Below are 23848 nucleotides of genomic sequence, written 5' to 3' on the forward strand. Positions count from 1 at the left end.
AATCGTTTATATGGGAATAGAATAAACCATTAAGGGTTTAAAGAAGAAAAACACACTAAAAAAATAATTTCTTAGGTATTTTTAGCTAGAAACTTAAAAATGAGGAAGAAGACAAAAGGAATTAAAGCTGCCCATATTCTCGGAAGATAAAAAACGTTGAAACCATTGAAGTTAGGAATTGGAGAAAGGAGATGGACATTGATGATAAGAGTACCTAATATAAAGGCTTATTGTTTCATAAATATAACTTTATATACAATTTATAACAAAAATCACAAGAAGCGTACAGTAATACTGACAGAAACAGTACAAAATAAAATTATAACTAATAGACTATATCACTAATGGTAACCGTGACCTCCTAGATCTCCGTGGTCTCCCCCTCCGATATCTCCACCTCCAAAATCGTGTCCTCCCAAATCATGTCCTCCCAAATCTTGTCCACCTCCAATGTCATGTCCTCCAAAATCCTGTCCACCGTAATCTTGACCTCCAAAATCGTGTCCCCCACTGCTTTCTTCGTGATGGTGTTCTTTAACTGGAACTGGAATGGCAACCTTTACTGGTACTGGAACTGGTTTTTCAACAATGTGTGGTACTTTCTTTATAACGGTATATGGTACTGGGTTGAAGATGGGGATTTTGACTGGGTATGGTACTGGTTTTTCAACAGGATAAGGAATGTTCTTTTCTACTGGGTAAGGTGCTGGAACTGGTACTTTAACAGGGTAAGGTTGGGGTTTCTCAACTGGATATGGAATGGGCCTTTCTACTGGTACTTTCACTGGGACTGGGACGGGCTTGAAAACTGGGTATGGAATCTTCTTTTCTACTGGAACGGGTACTGGCTTGGGTACATGTACTGGGTAAGGCCTGTCAATATGTACTTTCACTGGATATGGTACGATCTTTTCTACTGGGTAGGGCTTGGGAATATGTACTGGCACCTTCACTGGATATGGAACTTCCTTTTCTACTGGATAGGGTTGAGGAACTATGACTTTGTATGGTACTGCTACGTGCTTTTCGACTGGGTAGGGTTGTGGTACTAAAACCTTGACTGGGTAGGGTCTGTCGACATGGACTTTCACTGGATAGGGTACGGTTCTCTCCACAGGAACAGGCTTGTGTATTGGTACTGTCACTTTCACTGGAACTTTCACAGGATAGGGTACCTAAAATGGAAAATAATCATCATTTCGTAAACTTACGCAAGCAATCGGCAAAGTTAAACTTAAAAAATGGAACTAGGGGATTTTAAATTGATTGTTTTGAAAGATAGGCGAAACCCAAGAAACTCCATTTTCAAACAAATAAATATTTAAAAATAAAAATTTTTAGATTTCTTAATAGACCAGTAAGGATCTGTTTTTAGGTGGATGTGAGAGGTGGCATTCAGATTTTTGCGGATAAAGTTAGGTGTTAACTTCGTTAATAATATTATATATATATAGTTTAGCTCTCCAGGCCTAGAAGGCCCATGGCTTGGTTTACTATTCCTTTCCAATCTCTCCTATTTGCTGCTTTATTTTTCCAATTTGTGATTTTCAGTTCTTCTATGTCTTTTTCAACATCTTTCTTCCATCTGGTTTTCGGTCTACCTTTCTTCTTCTTTCCTCCTATTCCTCCCGTTAGTATTTTTTTGGGAAGTCTCGTGTTTGGCATCCTTTGGATATGTCCCAACCATCTCAGTCTTTGTGATTTTACGATCCCTACTATGTTTGGTTCACCATACATCCTCTCCAATTCCACATTTGGTCTTCTTATCCACATTCCATTCCATATCTTTCCGCCAAATATTTTTCTTAGGACTTTTCTTTCCCATACTTTAAGCATGACTTGCTCGGATTTGTTCATCGTCCATGTTTCACTGGCATACAAGACTATAGGTCTTATCACTGTCTTGTATATTCTTATCTTAGCCCCTCTAGATATGTTCTTATTTCTCAATAAGTTGTTTAGAGCAAAGATACAACGATTACCAGCCATAATTCTCGCTTGGATTTCTTCTTTTATATTTGGTCTCCTAGTGAATGTCGCTCCTAGATATTGGAATCTCTCTACTTCCTCGAATTTATATATTTTTGCCTCTGTGTTTATTGTCAGGTATTGTCCTTGTGTGTATTCTCGTTTTGTCCATTCCATATATTTAGTCTTTTCTTCGTTTATGTATATCCCTTTCTTTCTTCCTATCGCCTCTAGTCTTTTTAGTATTTCTTGTAATACTAAATAATCTCGTTAATAATAGTAATTGATTTATGCTCCTTCTCAAATATGCCCGAAACATTAATAAAAAATAAAATATTTAAAAATTTCCAAAATTTTCGTTTTTTTCTAATTTTTTTGCTTGTAACTTTAAAACGATTCATTCTGGAACTAAGTAGTATAGGAATAAAACAAAGATAATTAAATTTTCTATCAGATGCGATTGGTTAAAAATGTCTTAATTTATCACCGTAGCTGCAAATAGCAATAAATATAAAATAAGGGGGCAAATCAAGCCTGTCCTTATTCAATGATTTTCCATCGCTTAGGTTACACTTGGAACCTTCCTAATTCGCTTAGAAAATTTTTGTAATGTGCTAAAATCGTACACCAAATTTCATTAAAATTGACCTACTAGATTTTGAATAATAATTTTGCAATCTAAACTTTTTTTAAAAATTAAAAATTTTTAAAATCTTGCACAACAAAAACTAGAATATACAAAGATTTGTCAATTTTTTTACATATAAAGAAGCACTCCACCTATCTAATGCACTTTACAGAATTGAAAAACAATTTGTTGGCTTATAAACAAATAAGTCCTGTTGTCAGGAGGGGGTGTTACGGGCTCCTTTATTTAGATGGACTTACCCAAGATTTTTATGTATTTTTTGACCCGTAGAACACGATTTTTTTGGGTAACAGTTGATCCGGATGTCGATAAGATTGTTATAAACAAAGAACTTGAGGAATTACATAACATCGATTTTTCGCAAAATAATACATTTTTTTGTATTTCTTGGGTAATTCTAAGCAAAAAATGTTCTTACAAGTTTTTTCGTAGGATGCATAGTTTTCGAGATAAACGCAGTGGAACTTTCAAAAATTCGAAAAATTGCAATTTTTGAACGCGAATAACTTTTGATTAAAAAATAAAATAGCAATTCTGCTGACAGCATTTAAAAGTTTAAGTCAAATTAAACCTGTTTTAATTATTTGCATTGCTAAAAATTAATTTTTTTATTATTAAACAATGCTATTTGTTTATAAGCCAAAAAATTGTTTATAAGTTTAAAACATTGCTGAGGCCCCTTAAATAATCCGATTTTAATTCTGTAGAGTGTATTAGATAGGCAGATCACCTCTTTATATGTAAAAAAATTAGACAACTTCTAAATGGTCTACTTTTTGTTCAGAAAGATTTTAAAAAATTTGAACTTTTTTAAAAATATTTAGATTACAAATGTATTATGCAAATAATTGATGGATTCGACCGTTACTTGATGGAAGTTCATTTTATCTAACAATAAAACACTGAAAACGTTTGTTTTCTATACTTCCACAAAATTTATTATATCTAAGTGACTACAGCTGTTTCGGCGGAGTGCCTTTCTCAAGTAATATAGTTTACAATGTGTTTGCCTTTTTAATCTTCAACTGAAGAGGTTGAGGAGTGGGGAGCTGTTTGTCTCGAGTTGGTCATTCAGAATTATATCTGTATTTTTCAGTTTATTAATTTCCATAGATTCTAAAAAAGATAGCTTAAGGCCTTTATTTTGAATATGTAGAATTTGAAACTCTTCATTGAAAGAATGATTATGATCTAGAAGGTGAAGTGCGTCTGTAGAAGTGTCTGTTTTTCTATTGTTGAATGCCCTTTTGTGTTCTGCTATCCGTTTGTCAAAAGTTCTGCCAGTTTGACCGATGTACGTTTTCGGACAGTCACCACAAGTTAGTTTGTACACACCACTCTGTAGTTGCTTTCTCTTTCGGCTTTTATTGTTCTTAATATATTTGCTTAACTTGTTGTTAGTTCTGAAAGCTGGTGTTATTCCTTTCTTTTTTATGTATCTGGCTATTGTTGTTGTTATCTTGCCAGTATATGTGAGAGAGCAGAAGGTACTGGGTTCTTTCTGTGGTGGTGGATACACTAATTTCAGGGCTTTCTTATGGAGTTTTTGGTTTAAAATTTTGTTAACTGTTTGTTCGTTATAGCCGTTGTTTACTGCTATTTGTTTAATGATGTTTAGTTCTATTTCGAAGTTATTTTTTGTCATGGGAATTTCTGTCAGTCTATGTATCATGCTATGGTAGGCTGCTAATTTGTGTTGTGTAGGATGGGATGATGAATTGTGTATAGTTGCGTCAGTATGGGTAGGTTTATGATATACGGAGAACTCATGTTTGTTGTGTAGTCTGGAAATCGTTACATCTAGAAAGTTTATAGAGTTATTCTGTTCTGTTTCTACTGTAAACTCAATATTATTATGAAGTGAATTAATATATGATAGAAATTGGTCAAGTTGTCTGTTAGTTCCTGTAAAGCATACTAGTATATCATCCACGTATCTCCACCAATATAAGAACTGTTTACTAACCAAAACAGTATAAAACTAAACAAAGACCCCACAGAAAAATACCGAAAACAAATTAAACTAGCCATTGAAAATTCAAAATCAATACTAAATCCAACAGAACAGAAATACCTTAATATTATGAACCCACAACCTCCTAAATTATACTCTTTTATTAAACTACACAAACCTGACCACCCAATAAGACCTGTAGTTTCTTTTTATACAGCTCCGTCATATAAAATTTCAAAAAAACTGTCAGATATTATTACAGAATACACTAAATTTTCACCTAAATTCACCGTAAAAAATACACTAGAACTAGTTAATAAAATACAACATTTTCAATTGCCCAAAAACTCCAGACTAATTTCATTTGACGTAAAAAATCTTTTTCCTAGTGTTCCTCCTACAGAAACTTTTGTTTTAGTTAAGAATCTTTTAGACCATAATAGTACAAATCCGATCGTTGCATCTGAAATTTTACACCTTCTTGAAATTTGCATAAATCAAGACTATTTTGAATTCAATAATCAAATATACACAAACAACAGTGCAGGACTTATTATGGGTAATCCTCTAAGCCCATTGCTGTCAGATATATTTATGAACCAACTTGAAACAACAATTTCTAAACATCCCGTATTTAAACAGTTCTTATATTGGTGGAGATACGTGGATGATATACTAGTATGCTTTACAGGAACTAACAGACAACTTGACCAATTTCTATCATATATTAATTCACTTCATAATAATATTGAATTTACAGTAGAAACAGAACAGAATAACTCTATAAACTTTCTAGATGTAACGATTTCCAGACTACACAACAAACATGAGTTCTCCGTATATCATAAACCTACCCATACTGACGCAACTATACACAATTCATCATCCCATCCTACACAACACAAATTAGCAGCCTACCATAGCATGATACATAGACTGACAGAAATTCCCATGACAAAAAATAACTTCGAAATAGAACTAAACTAAACATCATTAAACAAATAGCAGTAAACAACGGCTATAACGAACAAACAGTTAACAAAATTTTAAACCAAAAACTCCATAAGAAAGCCCCGAAATTAGTGTATCCACCACCACAGAAAGAACCCAGTACCTTCTGCTCTCTCACATATACTGGCAAGATAACAACAACAATAGCCAGATACATAAAAAAGAAAGGAATAACACCAGCTTTCAGAACTAACAACAACTTAAGCAAATATATTAAGAACAATAAAAGCCGAAAGAGAAAGCAACTACAGAGTGGTGTGTACAAACTAACTTGTGGTGACTGTCCGAAAACGTACATCGGTCAAACTGGCAGAACTTTTGACAAACGGATAGCAGAACACAAAAGGGCATTCAACAATAGAAAAACAGACACTTCTACATACGCACTTCACCTTCTAGATCATAATCATTCTTTCAATGAAGAGTTTCAAATTCTACATATTCAAAATAAAGGCCTTAAGCTATCTTTTTTAGAATCTATGGAAATTAATAAACTGAAAAATACAGATATAATTCTGAATGACCAACTCGAGACAAACAGCTCCCCACTCCTCAACCTCTTCAGTTGAAGATTAAAAAGGCAAACACATTGTAAACTATATTACTTGAGAAAGGCACTCCGCCGAAACAGCTGTAGTCACTTAGATATAATAAATTTTGTGGAAGTATAGAAAACAAACGTTTTCAGTGTTTTATTGTTAGGTATTATTCAAAATCTATTAAGTCGATTTTAATGAAATTTAATACACGGTTTAAGTATATTACAAAAAATTTCCTAAGTGAATTACAGGTTCTAAGTGCCACCAAAGTGGTTAAAAAAATTGAATAACAACAGGCGTATTATGCCCCCTTATTTTGTATTTATTGCTATATTGCAGAAAAGGTAATACGTTAAGACATTTTTGACCAGTGGTATATCATACCAAATTCAATTATATTTTATTTCTCTACGACTTTGTTCCAAAACGAATCGTTTTAAAGTTATAAGCAAAGAAAGCAGAAAAAAATCGACGTTTTTCGAAATTTTTAAATATTTTAATTTTTTTATTAATGTTTCGGGCATATTTGAGAAGGAGCATAAGTCAATTATTATTACTGAAGGTGTCACCTAACTCTATCTGCAAAAATTCGAATGCCACCTTTCACATCCAAAAATAGACGATTTTTCACAGATCCTTAGTAGTCTATAAGTCGGAAACAAATTCTTACTTATACACTCTAACCTTCTAAAATTTGCAAGGAAAAAGGGCGATAAATGCATAGACGTGGGGAATCTACGTATACATTCCACAACACATCTATTTATTAAGGTAAAGATCAACAAATCTGCTTCATCTGATTATTTTAAATTATTAAAAACTTGAAGGAGTAGAAAGACTGTTTGCTATTTGCAAAATTATTATGCATTAAACTCACAACAAGTTTTTAGTATGTACCAAATAGCACAGCATGACAATTATTGGTAATGTTTTTCTTCAAATTTTTCTTTTTTCATAAAAAATATTTCCTTACCTTTTTCTCAACTGGGTATGGCTGTGGAACGTGAACCTTAACGGGGACATGGACTGTTTTTTCTACAGGATATGGTACTTCCTTGGTAACAGGGTAAGGTACTGCTACTTTCTTGACCACCGTGACTGTTTTCTCATGGTGTTCATGGTGTCCTCCTTGGTCGTAACCACCTAGAAAAAATGAACCTGAACAGCAGACTGATATTAGTAAATATTAAGAGATATATACAAGATGAACCATTATGATTTTTGGTATATTTTAAAGTAATTTTTGAGTATTTCCATTATTCGTTTTTCTTAGGAAGTTGTATTCTATTCCGAAAACTTCTTTCAATAAAAATTATACTTTTTCATAATATGTGTAGACTATTCAATTATTATACAGTTTATTAGTATTGGTGTTATTTATATTTCTCTAATATTATCTCTTCTTCTTATCTTTTAATCTTGTGTTTCTGAATAATTGCGAAAAATACTTAATTTTCGTACTGTGTATGTTTCAACCTTTTAGGTACTTTTTGACTGTTCGGATCCTATCTGAGATCCGTCGTTTTTTCTTCTTGTTCAATTTGCTTGTTTTTACTGTTTTTTTCTTCTTTCTTTCCTTTTTATTCTTTTTTTTACTAAATTTTACTTTAATATATTCATCAATAATGGCTTTTTATAACTATTCAATTAATATTAAGGCTGAGTTTGGCAGAAGTATTGCACGGACCACAGCAATGCTAGAAAACTTAAAATAAATATTTTAACAATATGTTTAAAATGAATAAAACATATAATACCGGCTGGTGAATTGGAAAATGGGCCATAGGAAACTCAATATAAAATTCTAAATTGTTGAATTCCTGCTTCCCTAATTATTTTACATCAAAGGTCATGAGAAGCTATTTGTAGAGGATTAAAATCTGTGTTAAAAACTAAAGTTAAAATTGTTTTGCGATTTAAACACATTCCAAAAATTTGAAAAATATACATTTGCTATAGTAAGTGCGTAAAAGTAAGCCCACACGTTACTATTTCTGACAGTACGCAAACTATTGACTGAATAAAACATCTTTATTATTACTACTTTCTCCTCAACTGAGACCATCTTTTCAACTTCATTGTTTTTTAAACAATAAACGATAAAATAAAAATACTGACATTTCAAAATATTGTTATTAAGGTGATACAGTAACGATCAACAGGTAGCCAAACGCGTTCCAAGATTGCGGCTGTAATTTTGAATATTTTTTCGAGATATTTGGCACAGGTATCCGTAATATAATAAAGAATGGCGGTACAGAGCCCAATTTGAAAAATATATTAATATGTGAAAATTACTCTGTAATTAAATACAATATTAAAAAAACGAGCCTGTACCGCCATTAAGAAGAACAAAAAAATACACTTTCTTCAAATAAACTTTTTTATCCGATGCCTAGATTTTGTGTCATTTTGGAACTACTAATGAAATAAAAATTTTTAGTAGTTCCAAAATGACACACAATCTAGGCATCGGATAAAAAAGTTTATTTGAAGAAAGTGTATTTTTTTTGTTCTTCTTAATGGCGGTACAGGCTCGTTTTTTTAATACTATATTTAATTACAGAGTAATTTCCACATATTAATATATTTTTCAAATTGGCCCCTGTACCGCCATTCTTTATTATATTACGAATACGTGTGCCAAATATCTCGAAAAAATATTTAAAATTACAGCCGCAATCTTGGAACGCGTTTTCGCCACCTGTTGATCGCTACTGTTTCCTCTTAATCACGGTTATTAGACTTTATTACTTAGACATTACTTTAGTAATGTCTAAGAACCGTGGTTATTAATATAATAATTTCATTGTGAGCGAACGCAACCTTATATACAGTCTTGCACTGTGTGTGGCCTAAATTTGGCAAATACTTTGAAAAAATTTATTACATTTTACAAAATTTTGGAATGTGTTTAATTCGTAGAACAATTTTAACAATTGTTTTCAATAAAGATTTCAATCCTCTACAAATAGTTTCTCATGTCTTCTGATGTAGAATAATTAGGGAAGCAGGTGTTCAACAGTTCAGAATTTTACATTGAGTTTCCTATGTACCGTTTTCCAATTCACCACCCGGTATAAAAAATAAAATAGGGATAAGCAATTAAATATATTTACATGAAGTTTAAAGTAAATACTTTTACAGTAAAAATCCACTGGGAATAAATTAAAAGAAGGAAAATAAGGTATTCTTAAATTAAAAACGCGAAATAAATCCAGATATGCTCTTTTACAAGCCATCCTGTAAGGAAAAATATTTGGAAAGCGAAGTCCAGGAAGAAGAAGAACATCCTGGTTAAGGAACTTCAGAACATGGTTTTCCGCGCGCTTTAAGATAAGAAAAATATTGCCATGATGGTCGACAACATTTGTGATGGATAGCTACATCAAGAAGAAGACTTGAAAACTTAAAAAAATAGCATACGAATAAGCATAAGATCTTTATAAAGACGACAATACTGCGTATTATGTAAAAATACATTGTCATATATTCCATAAAAAATTGGAAGCTAACAATTTAAATAAAATGATAAATAACACCTATAGATACTTATATTCGTTAACAATAATGCCAGGAAAGCATAGAAATGGGACCAGAGTATAATTATGTAAATAAGTTTTATGATCATTCATTCTGTATGAAAACCATAAGATGTTTGACCTATGTATAACAAAATATCGGCTAAAGAACTTCTCTTCAAAACTACAGCATTTTAATGGCCTTTAGTGTAAGACGTACCTCCAAAATCATGTCCCCCGTAGTCGCCACCTCCGAAATCTCCGCCGCCACCGAAGTCGTGTCCACCGCCACCGTATCCCAGAGACAAACCGCGTTTTTCCTTGGTTTGAGACTCTGCTGATTTCGTGTCTGTGGCCGATGACTTGTCTTCAGCGTTCGCCAACAATAAGAGTGCGCAGAACGCTGAATAACCCTGGAAAAGAAAGAATAAATTCAAAATATTGTATATTAATAGTCACTGAAGATGAACTATGGGAACATTAGACCAAATGGTTAATATGATCACGCCATAAATTGCGTGTGAATGACTTTACCGATTTCATTCATCTTTATTTTAAGTTTTCTAACATTTTGTAGAAGGTTCTTCAGCATAGCAAAATTAACAAAATTGCGCAGAAAAATTAAGAAATTCAGAAAACTTGGTGATTATTTAAATTTCGCGTGTTTATCAATTTCGCTGCTAAAAGTTGGCACGATGCAAATGCCGTTTAACATCTACAGCTACAGCCCAAGTCGGGCTCTGGCTTCTCTCGGCATCCGCCTCCAAGTACCTTGTGTCCCTGGCTTCTCTCCTCCAGTTACCCATCCTCTATATCTATTTAGCTTCGGTTCTAACTACGTGTATCCACCTCTTCTTGACCTTCCTACTGGACGACATCCCACCATAGTTCCATATCCACTAAGCATTCTACTAGGTACTCTGTCATTATCCATTCTATTAAGGTGACCTGCCCAGCGCAATATTTGTATTTTTTCATGATTTTCTATAGAGGGTTCTTTGTAATATTAATACAACTCGTGGTTGAACTTTATTCTCCACATACCATTATCGCAGATGGGTATGAATATCCTTCTCAATATCGTTCTGTTTTTTTTATTTTTAGTTGAATTTTGGTTCTTAAAAATGCCATTAATTAGATTTAGCCACTAAAGTCGTAGAACTCGCAATGCTGTCTGTAGGTCGCAAACATCATGCGAGGCAATCTAACGAGCAATACGAAGCACGAAATATTGAACGGAATTGATGGAATCGAAATAAACAACGTAGAAATGTTGCGTTTAGGTAATCCCCATTGAACAACATTCAATTATAACATGGCAGCAGATTACAATATAAATAAAATCATAACTATTGGCAAGAAGGCATTTAAGTTTAAAGTTGAAGCTACTGGATTGTGTGGCGCCAGTGGCCAAGTCAAGTTGATACCATATAATAGCTTCCTTAAACGGACTATATTCTATTCATTTTTCCAATCATACACAAGACAATATCTGTCACGTCAACTAGTAGGTATATACCTACACAGTTACTCATTCTATCAATTGACTAAGACTTTGAAAAGTATAGTAATTTGTATCTATCAAATATGATTATTTGGTAAATAAATTTCTTAGAGTTTTCAAAGTAACGAACACCAACAAAGATATATATTTGACAATCCTTTTAACACCATAGTACCAAAGAGAGATGATTGAGAAACCGGTCTGCTAGTTATGGAAAACTCAAATTACATAAGCTGGTGTATATGGAACAAGACCAAGAACAAAAATCTGCTTAAGTTTGGGAACATATCCCACTGTATTTTAGGTTGCAGTTACCACTATACAAATGTCTACTATGGAATTAATAGACCGTCAAATGGAGAACAAATTAATCGTGATTTATTTCATTAGTGAAGCAGCTCTAAAAGCACTCAGTTCTACTCAGGTTAGACGAAGGCTTATGTGGGACTGCTGGGATGCTCTCTCCCAGGAAGTCGGAATAGATTGACTCTAGCCTAGGTTCTAAGTCATTAAGGCTACCGGAGCAATAGGAAGGCTGACAAATTGATCCGATAAGTTGAGAATACATACAAAATATATACATTGATAAATGGATACAAAATAAGTTCTGGAATGGTGGACAAAGATTGTCGGGTGATAGTGAGACTGCTGACTGGACACTTTTGACTCTATAAGCATTTGAGTCGTATGGACCTGACGGAGAGGATAGTTGTCGGGTCTGATTAGAAGAAGAGCAAACCGCGCGCTGTACGTCTTATGTCAGTGTGAAAGCCTAACAATGCTGCAGTATCTAGCAATCGAAGATGAAAAACCAGAAGTATCAGTCTATATGAAAAGACCCATGTCAAAGCTTTGGAATCTCATTAAGAGGACAGGGTTAAACAGGGATCTTTAAATAACAAAGAGGAACACAATAAATCTCTAAAGGTCTACAGTATGTCAAGTCGAAAGCTGCCCTAGTTTCTAATTTAATCTAATCTAACTATGGCAATAGACTATCTTACCATAAATCATTGAAGCTTATAATGCAAAAAAAATCTAATAAGTTCAAATAACTGGAAGCAAAGTATATAATATATTCATAGGAAACTTCACTAGTATGAAAAAAATTTTAAAGCGCCGTAAAAATGAAATATTTGACAGCGAACATATATTATATCAAGAAGACATTATTTAAAATCTGCAGTCAAGGAATCAGTTGATATCGAATAAACTCATTACTGTCGTAGTAAATGATAATAAACATTATTGTTAAATACACACAGAAACCAATCAATACATAATAAATAAACTAGAATATTACATAAACACACATGGTATGAAACCAGCTATTTTATCTTCTTGTCACTTCCTGGAGTGCCACTGATCACTAGTAGACAGAAAAAGTTCGATTGCATGATTTATTGAGAACGGATATGCATAAGAGTGAAAGTCAACAAATAGCTAGGTATGAGGAACCTAAAATTAACATGTTGACTTATATGGAGTTGTTTTTATCTAATTTCTTAAAAACATAATTAAAATATCTCTTTGATATCATGAATAATGTGATAATTTGAGATTGCGCCCAATATATTTTATGTCTATAAATTAGCTGTGATGATTCTTGTATAGAGACTATGAGGTTTAGTAAAAATGTTTTTTAATACTTATGAATACGATTTTATTTGTATCAACACAACATTAAGTATAGCTCAAAAACATTAACAAACTTAATTATAAAAGGTAATAATACATCAGGTTGCAGATATGCTGATGACACGGTTATTATACGTCTTAAGCCTAATTGGAACAAATTTTGAATAAGTTGGGCACGGTGAGTACGAAACATGGTTTGAAATTACCAGAGAACGGAAGTTCTCGCCAGTGGCGCACACCTACACCCCCTACACGCGACACTATATATACACGAAATTTTCGATTTTCTAAATCTGACTGAATTGAAAATTGGGCCAACTCCGATCTTAAAGTTCAGCAAAAGACTCACCCATTCATATGTCAACCATCCATTTTGGTCTAAGTGTGTGGATTTTACGGCCCTTCCTATTTAGGGTCTGTTTTTCGTTCTTGTCCCCAAAACTCCCAAAAACTTCGAAAATGTAACTCCGACCTTTACGGCTTCTAATAGAAGTAATTTTGAAAATCAGTTATACCGTTCAAAAGTTACCGAGCTCAGAAATATGAGTCAATTTTTATAATAGGGAAAATGTTTGTGGATATATATGTATGTATGTATGTATGTATGTATGTATATATGTATGTATGTATGTATTTATATATGTATTTATGTATGTGTGTGGAAAAGTTAAACCGATCTGAATTTTTTTCTGTGTTTGAAGAGGGGGTAAGGGCCGATTCAGAACCGGTGTAGTTTGTGAGTTTTGACTACCCATAAGCCAGCTATAGGACTTGGCAGGTACAAAACGGCATATTTTTTGGCGGTATATATCTTCGGTTCAAGAAGAGAAAGGAGAACAGTAAATACACCAAATCAATAGCGTTGAGTTAAGCTTTCAAATGGTGTGTAAGCTGTCAGGATCAGACATACACACGGCTCAGTATAGCCGAAAAACTGAAAAACTAAACTTTGAAAATTTTGCTTTTTCGACAATTACTCAAAATTTCAACCTACGAATTACGCCAATAACTGAGCGTTTGTAGAAGGACTCTAGTCGAATCTAACGGTGTATACCTAATAGCCGGGAAAATTCGAATTTTTAAGTTATAGGCTTCATAAATATGATCAAATCTATTTCTTATGGGAAAAACGGTTTTTCAAGCTCAATAATTCCTGTAATAGATTCAGTTATCATGCTTGATCTTAGACGCATAAGATATTACTTGTCAATACGTTTCAAACTCATGTTTAGTGAACAAAATCAGTTAAGCCGTTTAGAAGTTATTAAGCTACAAAAGTATAATCCAATTAACGATCATTCCCTAAATGGTTTATGTAGTTGTAGTGGTTACGACGCTAAATTTGATCTGGCAACGGGCAATCCGAGTTCATTTACCGGCCATCCCAATATTTTTTTCAATCTATTTCGAATAGAAACAAATCTAGTGTACATTCGATGGACACTAGATCATTTGGGAGATAATGCGACAAAGGCGACCATTTATAAAGCTTAACGTGTAATCGAGAAACATTTATAAATAACTTTGAAAAACTCCTGATACAAGAATAAAAAACCACTAAACGCCGTAAACTGAATGGCGCACACAATATTCCAGCTACAAAAGATCTGATATGAATATTACGTGGCGCGAAAATGTATTTTCATTTTGATGCAAAACAAAATTCTAGTTTTATTTTAAAAGATTTTTTCATAATATTTGCTAAATTTTAAGTAAACGCGCCACAAAAGTGTTTCAAAATTCAAACTGTATCAAAGTTACTCTCTTGTGGCGCGTTTTACTTCAAATTGGCAAATATTATGAAAAAATATTTTAAAATAAAACTAGAATTTTGTTTTGCATCAAAATGAAAATACATTTTCGCGCCACGTAATATTCTTATCAGATCTTTTGTAGCTGGAATATTGTATGCGCCACTCATTTTTACGGTGTTTAGCGGTTTTTTATTCTTGTGTAATATACAAAAAAACCAAAGTAATAATCATTAAAAACCAAACAGAAACAAACCAAACAGATAAGAAACATGGCAGTGTACGAAGTGGTCAGACAATTTAATTACTTAGTACCCTTTCAGATTAAGACACTGGTGTCTGACACCGGTGTCCGCCACCGGTGTTCAATTGCAGCAAAGCATGAGCCAGTAAGCGGCTATTCAGACTGGGACAGGTGTCTGACACCGGTTTCCGCCATCGTGCATCAAAGCATTGTTTTAAATGAACGACTACAGACGAGCCACTTTTGAGTGTCTGGCTGATTTTAGTGGTCCATGCTTTGCTGCAATTGAAAACCGGTTGCTGGACACCGGGTCTTGGTCTGAACACGTACTTACATCAGCCAGGTACTTAAAAGGGGCTCGTCTGTAGTCGTTCATTTAAAACAACGCTTTGCTGCACGGTGGCGGACACCGGTGTCAGACACCAGTACCTTAGTCTGAGAGGGTACTTAAACTCCGTCTTCCCTAACAGTGGAGGGTGCGAAGACGAGATTCCTCGGCGCGTCACAGTGGCTTTATTGGCAACAGTCAAACTCACAAAAATATGGAAAAACACTGACATTACAAAAAACACAAAATTATGCCTTGTTCGAGCATTAATATTTCCTATAACCATCTAAGCTTCAGAAATATGAAGCATCAGAAATTTGACGCGTAATGGTTAATACAAGGGCAAAGGAAGTAATGAATCAGTCTGTTGATATTTGATAAACGCATTATAGATGCGTTTGACTTGTTTTGCTGGTGAATAATGTTGCGAATACCCTGAACCGCAAAAATAACATCTATTTTTAGAAGTAGGATTCGAAACATTGTGGCATAAAAATCACCACTTATTGTGGTCATGTGGTGAGTAGAGACGGTCTGGAGAAGAAGACATTGCAGGGAATTACGCAAGGAGCGAGAGTCTGAGGAAGATCACCAGTAAGGTATGTGGACCACATTACAAAAGACGTTGGAGCTCCACTAAACCTTTGAAAATATGAGTTGCAGAGAATAAAGGAAGATGGAGACAGTTTAATAAAAATCATTGAAAATTCAGGAAGAAGGAAGAAGATCAAAGATAGATTGGAAAATATGATAGATAAATGGTTAAAGAAAGATAAAGAAGCCACTGTAGATACACAAGATGGTTCATAATTTTACGTAATTATAAGCAATCGGTTATAAAAAAAATAGGACAATTTAAGGATTCCTAATGACATATATCTTATAAGTGACATATAACTTTTAATAAGTGAAAATACAGGGTGTCCAGAAACTCTTCCGACAAACGAAGACAGGAGATTCCTCAGATAATTTTAAGACCATTTAACCCAATTCATCTAGTACGAAAATGCTTCCTAAAGGAGCTAGAGCAATTTAAAGATAGCGTCTGGTAATTAGTTTTTCTTAAATATCTCCAGAACGCTTCTATTTAGAAAAACAAAAATTAGTACACTTATTTATCTTCCAGAGATAAAACGATTCCATCTATTGCAAATTTCTTGTAACGGCCATAGGCGTCCGTTTTGGGTACGGCAACAGTTTTATTATCGCATAACTTTTTGTTTTTAATTTTTAAGCATTTTTAAGTCTGGAGTATTAAAACATAAGGTATCATAGTCCTAAAAGGTACTCTTATTTTAAGTCGGTAAGATACACCGTTTTCTAGAAAAATCAATTTGATTATTTCATTCATAGGAGTTTCTGACTACCTAATAGAAAGCTACAGAAATCTGAATTAAATCGATAATATTTGATAATTGCCCGTCGTTAAGTATATTACGTCAGATGCCCTTCGTTACTACTAAAAAATACATTCAGTGACATTAATGACAATTAATGTTTTAAAAATTATAAAAGTGATGACTTTCAATCGTCAAATATTTATAAAAACTTTGTGTTTAATTGTACTTACATAAATAAATTACAATAAAATTTTGGTTTTGAACAGTTTTATTCATGAAATAATCGCAACAAATTGCACTTGAACTCTAAAATTAATATAGAATTTTAGAGCTCTTGTGCCATTACTACTGAAAATTTTTCGTTTTTTGAACATCACAAAAAAATTAAAAAAAACTATTTAGAAAAACGAAAACTGGTACGTTTACTTATATTCCAAAGATGAATCGATTTCATTAATTGAGAATTTCTAGTACCGGTCATACGCGTCTGGTTTGGGTAGGTCAACGGTTATTTTATCGCATAAATTTTTTGTCTTTAATTCGTAAGTATTTTTGACACTAGATTATTAAATTATGGGGTATTCTAGTACTAAAAGTTAATCTTGCTTTAAGTTGGTAAAATACACCGTTTTATTTTGAAAATTGTTTTCAATTTTTTTTCAAATTTAGGAAACGAAAAATTTTCAAATCGATTTTTCTAGAAAACGGTGTGTCCTACCGACTTAAAACAAGAGTGCCCTTTAGTACTAGAATACCTCACAATTTAATAATCCAGTATCAAAAATGCTTAAAAGTTAAAGACAAAAAATTTATGCGATAAAACAGCCGTTTTCCCATCCAAAACCGGCGCCTATGACTGGTACTAGAAATTCATGATGGAAGAAATCGATTTATCTCTGGAAGATAAATATGTGTACCAATTTTCGTTTTTCTAACTAGAAGCGTTCTGGAGGTATTTAAGAAAAACTAATTACAAGACGCCATCTTCAAAGAGCTCTAGCTCCCTAAGGAACCTTTTTGGCACTAGGTAAATTGTCTTAAAATTATCTGAGGAATCTCCTGTCTTCGTTTGTCGGTAGAGTTTCTGGACACCCTGTATATTGGAAACTATGGCAGGGAACGGAATCTGCTGAAGAAACACATAGCAGATTTTCTTGTGTATGTATCTTAATTTTATTAAGATAAGTAAAATACTCGTAAAAGAAAACATTTAATTTTAAATACCAATATATAGTAAAAAAACTCTGTGTCTAATGAATAATTGTGGGTTATGCTTGTGAAGAATGCTTCTTGATGTCGAAAGATCTTCTGCTATAAAACTTGATAGCATATTACTATTATCAGTTATTTGCCAATTTCTAATTTTAGTAATTAGTTTGAATGTAAATAATAATTATATCTGCAATACCAATTATTCACGCCTGGTGATTAAGGAGGTGGCAGGAGCAAATGAGGAAGTCTTAAATTGAAAATCCAATTAGTATTTGGGTTATAAATTATGCTTATGATAATTTATTTATGTTTTGTAATATTCCAAATCAAATTTCTCTTTACCGTATACAAAATATGATATGATATAATTAATATCTTTATTACTGAGTGATTTAATTACGTGTGCACATTAGAACACATTAGGTAATTTAAGTGTGTTAGTTCTGCAATACAAGTGAAACCTACTGTCAAATTACTAACTTTAAACAATGATAAATAGTCCCATATATAAAATTCGAAGAAAGTTATAAAGTAGTGAAAAGTGGGATCGGTACCTACTCACCGGAGGGACCGCAGACGTTCGGAAACAATTAGCGTCTCTTTGCAAAGAAAATGACGTCGACTTTGCAAAGTAACAAGACACTTACTCAACACACACACTACACATTACTCCCCTGACTTAGTGATAAGTTATACAATTACGTGGCTAAAAGTTCTAGTTCTAAACCAAAGCCAGAATCAGAGAAAAAAAAAAAGAAAAAAAGTAGTGAAAAAAAAACCACACGTAATTAATTTGATACTCATTTTCTTATACATTTTTACAAGAGAAGGCCAGCGTTGCATTTTTTTAAGATGAAGAAAATCTTATGTGCAAACAATATCACTTTGAAACTGAAAATTGGATTAGTTAGATGTTATGTGGTCTATAGTCTTTTATACGATGTCAAAGGTTAGACTTTAACGGCTACCCTTCTCAGAAAACTGAAAGCCTTTAAAATCTGAGTCTCTCGGAGAAACCTACGAATAAGTTGGGTATAAACAGTGAAGGGCGCACTAATAACCGAAAAAATATCGCAAAAGATGAAAAACATATTAAGTTGTGAGATAAAAAGAGATGAAACTATTAGATGTGGGAAATTTAGCGATAAAAACCTATAAATTTGCATTATATTATATTGATTGTTTCCCACCTTTAGACAAATCAGAAAAGTATGTTAACTAAAACTTTCATTGTCAAATTGGTAGTTGCCAAACTCGTCCGATATGTCAAAAGGTGGGAAACAATCAATACAATGTAAATTTATAGTTTTCTATAGCTCAATTTCCCACATCTACTGGTTTCATCTCTTTTTATCTCATAACTTAATATGTTTTCCGTCTTTAACGTTATTTTGCCGGTTGTTAGCGCATTCATCGCTGTATAGTTCATAACGAGCTTCTTGCAACGGATGGAAAAGTTGCGGAAGTGGTCAGTACAGTTATAAATGGCAAACGAATATTTTGGCAATGTTTATATGCGTCATGCAGACATAATATAATATATTTCATTTAGTAATGCAAAGCAACATAGACGGAAGAAAAGGGCCAAGTCGTAGAAGAAAGTCATGGCTTAGAACCCTGAGTGAATTAGTTTAGCCAACATGATAGCCAACGCACAATACCTCGAGCCTGGCACAGAAAAGGAGATACATTTTTTTGGCATATCTTATCAGGACATTTCCAAAGGTTTCGTGGATAGAAATATACAAAGTAATAAACAGTGCCATTTGTTCTCAATCGGGTTTAATATTCGTTCTAACAAGGTAGGGCCCAACAAGAGCCATTTTTGATTTACTTATTTTCTGTTGATGATAGATACTATTATGTATTTTTATTCTGCTGATATATATTTGTTAAACATTCTCAAGTTTTAAAAATGAGGAAGTAGCAATAAAAAAATTCATCTACTTCTTCTTCTTCTTCTTTCTTATATTATATAGACTCCTAAGGCCTGTTACTTTTTCGATATTAGCACCTGCATTGTTTAAATTATCATACCATCTCTTCTTTGGCCTTCCAACACTTCTTAGACCTTTTGATGATTTTTCTCATGCATTTGGTGATTTTCTTACTAACCTTTCTTTGGTCATTCTGCTAATATGTTCCTTCCATTGATGTTTCTGTTTTGTTACCCATGGATTTTTGTCTATTATAATACATACTCTTCTTATGTTCTCGCTTCTCTCTCTATTCAAGAGGCTTTTCCATGATACCCTTCGTATTTTTCAGTTCTCAGTCGTTTTTAGCAGGCGTTTTGTTTTGAATGTGTCGTGCTATTTTTTAGATCCTTGCTTTTTTGTCTTGTTTTAGATGTCTATTCTTCCAGACTGTCTCATTAAGAGATCCCTCGCTTTTGGTTGCTCGCAAGAGTTGTTATTGAACTTCTTTTTCAATATCTCCATAAGTGGTTATAAGTATAACAACTCTGGTGTAATAATAGTAATTGGCTTTATGTTTGTTTTGTAGTTTTCTCTTTCATGTGGTGACATACGGTGGGCCTGTATAGCTATTTTTTCTATACCAAAGGCCACTTACCCCACACTACCTCAGGGGTATAACATTCCAAGACACAACGTATAAAGTTCTAGGTATATCGATCAGAAATTGAATTAGTGCCAAAATTCAAGATAACCTAGGTGAATATTACCCAGCTGGTTTTATAGCAAACAGATCAGTAATAATTGACCAAATTTTTACAATTAATCAGATCCTGACTAGCTTAAATGAATTTATTCTGTCACTAAACATATTACTGATGATTTTCGACAAACATATGATACAATAAACAGACATAAATTGATTGACACAATAAAATATTTTGACTTTTCGGATAAAATAATACGATTAGCTAAATCCTTTAATAATGAAACCAAAATAGTGCGGCAGATTCGTGCAAATATTATAAGAATTGTGCATTTAATGATAGAAGCGTATAGGTCTGGATCCCGCGTATGAAAAAAAAGTTGATTAATAGCAAGCTGAAAATTTGTTAATAGCTTAAGGGTGTCTAGTCGGATAAACTTTGATATATGGGAACACTGTAACAGGGGCAGTTTTAATTGTGGAACAGGTTAAAAATTTGGAACGGTCAGACCACGAAAACGGCTAATTTATTTTCTCCGACAGAACAGACTTAAACTCTCCGAACAGAGATTAAACTCTCATGCAAAAATCAGACTGCTATTTATCACCTGTCATAATTCCTGTCATTTGACATATTCTACATGTGCCACTCATTAAAACGCCCATTTGGTGGTAAATAGTAGTCTGATTTTTGCATGAGAGTTTAATCTCTGTTCGGAGAGTTTAAGTCTGTTCTGTCGGACAAAATACATGTGCCGTTTTCGTGGTCTGACCGTTCCAAATGTTTAACCTGTTCCACAATTAAAACTTCCCCTGTTCCAGTGTTCCCATATATCAAAGTTTGTCCGACTAGACACCCTTAAGCTATTAACAAATTTTCAGTTTGCTATTAATCAACTTTTTTTTCATACGCGGGATCCAGACTTAATATAATTTGGACCACATATACTACACATAATAATATAAAGGTTCAAAATTAGATGGGAGGCCATCTCAGATTGTGCTGTTTACAAAAATGGCGGGCATTCAAAAGGGCGACTATACATATGTGACTAATAGCACGAAAACTTTCGAACGAAACATCCGATTTCAACCAAATTTGGTATGTAGGATCTTAAATTTGATGTGTAAGATAGAGCTCTAGAACCGGAAGAATCGGTTTACCAGAAGTTTTGTTTTTCCTGATTTTTTATGTAAAAATATGTTGTCTTCTTTCAATTCTTTCACCGTGTATGTATTAATTTTTCAAATAGTTAATACCGCCATTGAAAAAAAAAACGTAAAAAAAGTTTTTAGGAAATATTTTGAATTGCTAGTTATGTTAACTACCATTTAATAAAGGCATAACTTATCTTCAAATGTTACCTGTGTGCGGCAGAGTCGTGCATGTGCATTTAATGGTAAAAGCATATAATTTGGACCACATATAATACATACATAAAGGTTCAAATTTAGATATGAGGCCATCTCAGTTTTTGTTCTTTTTACAAAAATGGCGGGCATTCAAAATGGCGACTACACATATGTAACTAACAGACATAACTTTTGAACGAGACGTCAGATTTCAACCAAATTTGGTATATATGTTCTTTCTTTGATGAATAAGATCGAGGTCTTGAACCGAAAGAATCGATTTACCAGAGGTTGTGTTTTTACTGGTTTTTTATGTAAAAATATGTTGTTTCTTTTTCAATTCTTTCACCCTGTACAGATAAATTTTTCAAAAAGGTAATACGGCCATTGAAAATAGTGTAAATATATTTTTAGGAAATATTTTAAACTTTTTAGTTATGTTAATTACCATTTAATAAATGCCTAACGTATATGCACATGTACCTATGGGCGGCAGATTCATTTTGAATGCCCCCCCATTTTTGTAAAAGGCAAAATCTGAGATGGCCACATATCTAAATTTGAATTCTTGTATGTGTAGTATGTGTGATCCAAATTATATGCTTCTACCATTAAATGCACAATAATTCTTATATTATTATTTGCACGAATCTGCCGCATATAGGTACATACATGTGAATTACTACTACGTTATGCATTTATTAAATGGTAATTAATATAACTAAAGAGTTCAAAATATTTCCTAAACATATTTCTACGCCCTTTTTAACGCCGGTATTACCTTTTTAAAAAATTTATATATACAGGGTGAAAGAATTGAAAAAATTAACAACATATTTAAAAAAAAAATCAGGATAAACACAACTTCTGGTAAACCGATTCTTTCGGTTCAAGAAATCGGTCTTATATATCAAAAAAGAACCTATATACCAAATTTGGTTGAAATCTGACTTTTCGTTCAAAAGTTATCGTGATAATAGTCACATATGTATAGTCGCCATTTTGAATGCGCGCCATTTTTGTAACAGGCAAAATCTGAGATGGCTGCCTCATATCTAAATTTAAACCTTTGTATGTGTAGTATATATGGTCCAAATTATATGCTTCTACCACTAAATGCACAATAATTATTATAATATTTGCACGAATCTGCCGCACATAGGTACATATGAAGATAAGTTATGCATTTATTAAATGGTAATTAACATAAATAAAAAGTTCAAAATATCTCCTTAAAAATATTCTTACGCTCTTTTTAATGGCGTTACTGCCTTTATGGAAAATTAATACATACAGGGTGAAATAATTGAAATAATAACAACATATTTTTACATAAAAACCCAAGAAAAACACAACTTCTGGTAAACCGATCCTTCCGGTTTAAGACTTCAATTTTACACATCAAAAAAAGAACCTATATACCAAATTTGGTTAAAATAGGACCTTTCTTTCAAAAGTTATCGTGCTATTAGTCACATATGTATAGTCGCCATTTTGAATGCACGCCATTTTTGTAAAAGGCAAAATCTGAGATGGCCTCCCATCTAAATTTGAACCTTTATATTAGTATATGTGGTCCAAATTATATGCTTCTATCATCAAGTGCACAATTGTTTCACATATCGGCTGCACTAAAGGTAAAGTTATTATAGAAGATCATGTTTGCGACAGCTTTAACATCACTAGAGGCCTACGACCAGGTGACCCCTTGTATACTGTATTTTTCAATCTAATATTGGAAATAATTTTAAGTGAAAGCAATATTCACACTAAATGCTCAATCTATCAACATAGACAATGCGTAGCCTTTGCGGACGACCTTGCCCTTATAATAAGAAGATCAACAGAATTAAAACTAATTTTTAAAAGACTCGAGAAAAAGCCAGATAGTATGGGCTGAAAGTAAATGAAGAGAAGACGATCTTAAACAAAACCATAGAACTGAAGATAGATAGATGGGAGCGGAAGATACTCCGAAGAATATATGGGGGTATAAAAGATGAGTATATCTGGAGAACAAAAGGCGTGGAGGTATAAAAGACATGAAGGAAGAGTCCCCAAAGAATTATTATATACTAAAGCTGGCACAAAAAGGAAAAGGGAACGACCACCAAGAAAATGGATGCAATCGATCGTTAAAAGAAGACTTGGGATTGTTATGAGTACAAAACTGAAAAAGCCAAGAACAGGATAGGGCCTATTTGGGCTAATAAA

General features: G+C 33.1%; 2 protein-coding genes across 3 annotated transcripts in view; one reads left to right on the forward strand and one right to left on the reverse strand.

Annotated features, from left to right (window-relative positions):
* LOC114330466 (angiotensin-converting enzyme-like) overlaps positions 1-23848 on the forward strand; it is a 537413-nt gene that overhangs the window by 323224 nt on the left and 190341 nt on the right. The window lies entirely within an intron of this gene.
* The window catches only part of LOC114330456 (uncharacterized), a 30675-nt gene continuing 7054 nt past the window's right edge, over positions 228-23848 (reverse strand). The window contains exons 2-4 of one of the 2 annotated variants that reach the window (XM_028279801.2): positions 9863-10055; positions 7095-7264; positions 228-1175 (exon numbers count right to left, since the gene is read on the reverse strand). In XM_028279801.2, coding sequence (XP_028135602.1) covers positions 342-1175; positions 7095-7264; positions 9863-10055 — 1197 coding nt within the window. In that variant the 3' untranslated portion in view covers positions 228-341. Of the gene's footprint in view, positions 1176-7094; positions 7280-9862; positions 10056-23848 lie in introns of both variants that reach the window. The other variant, XM_028279800.2, reaches the window with a different exon arrangement.

Source organism: Diabrotica virgifera, chromosome 1, assembly GCF_917563875.1.
Source record: "Diabrotica virgifera virgifera chromosome 1, PGI_DIABVI_V3a".
Classification (NCBI taxonomy): domain Eukaryota; kingdom Metazoa; phylum Arthropoda; class Insecta; order Coleoptera; family Chrysomelidae; genus Diabrotica; species Diabrotica virgifera.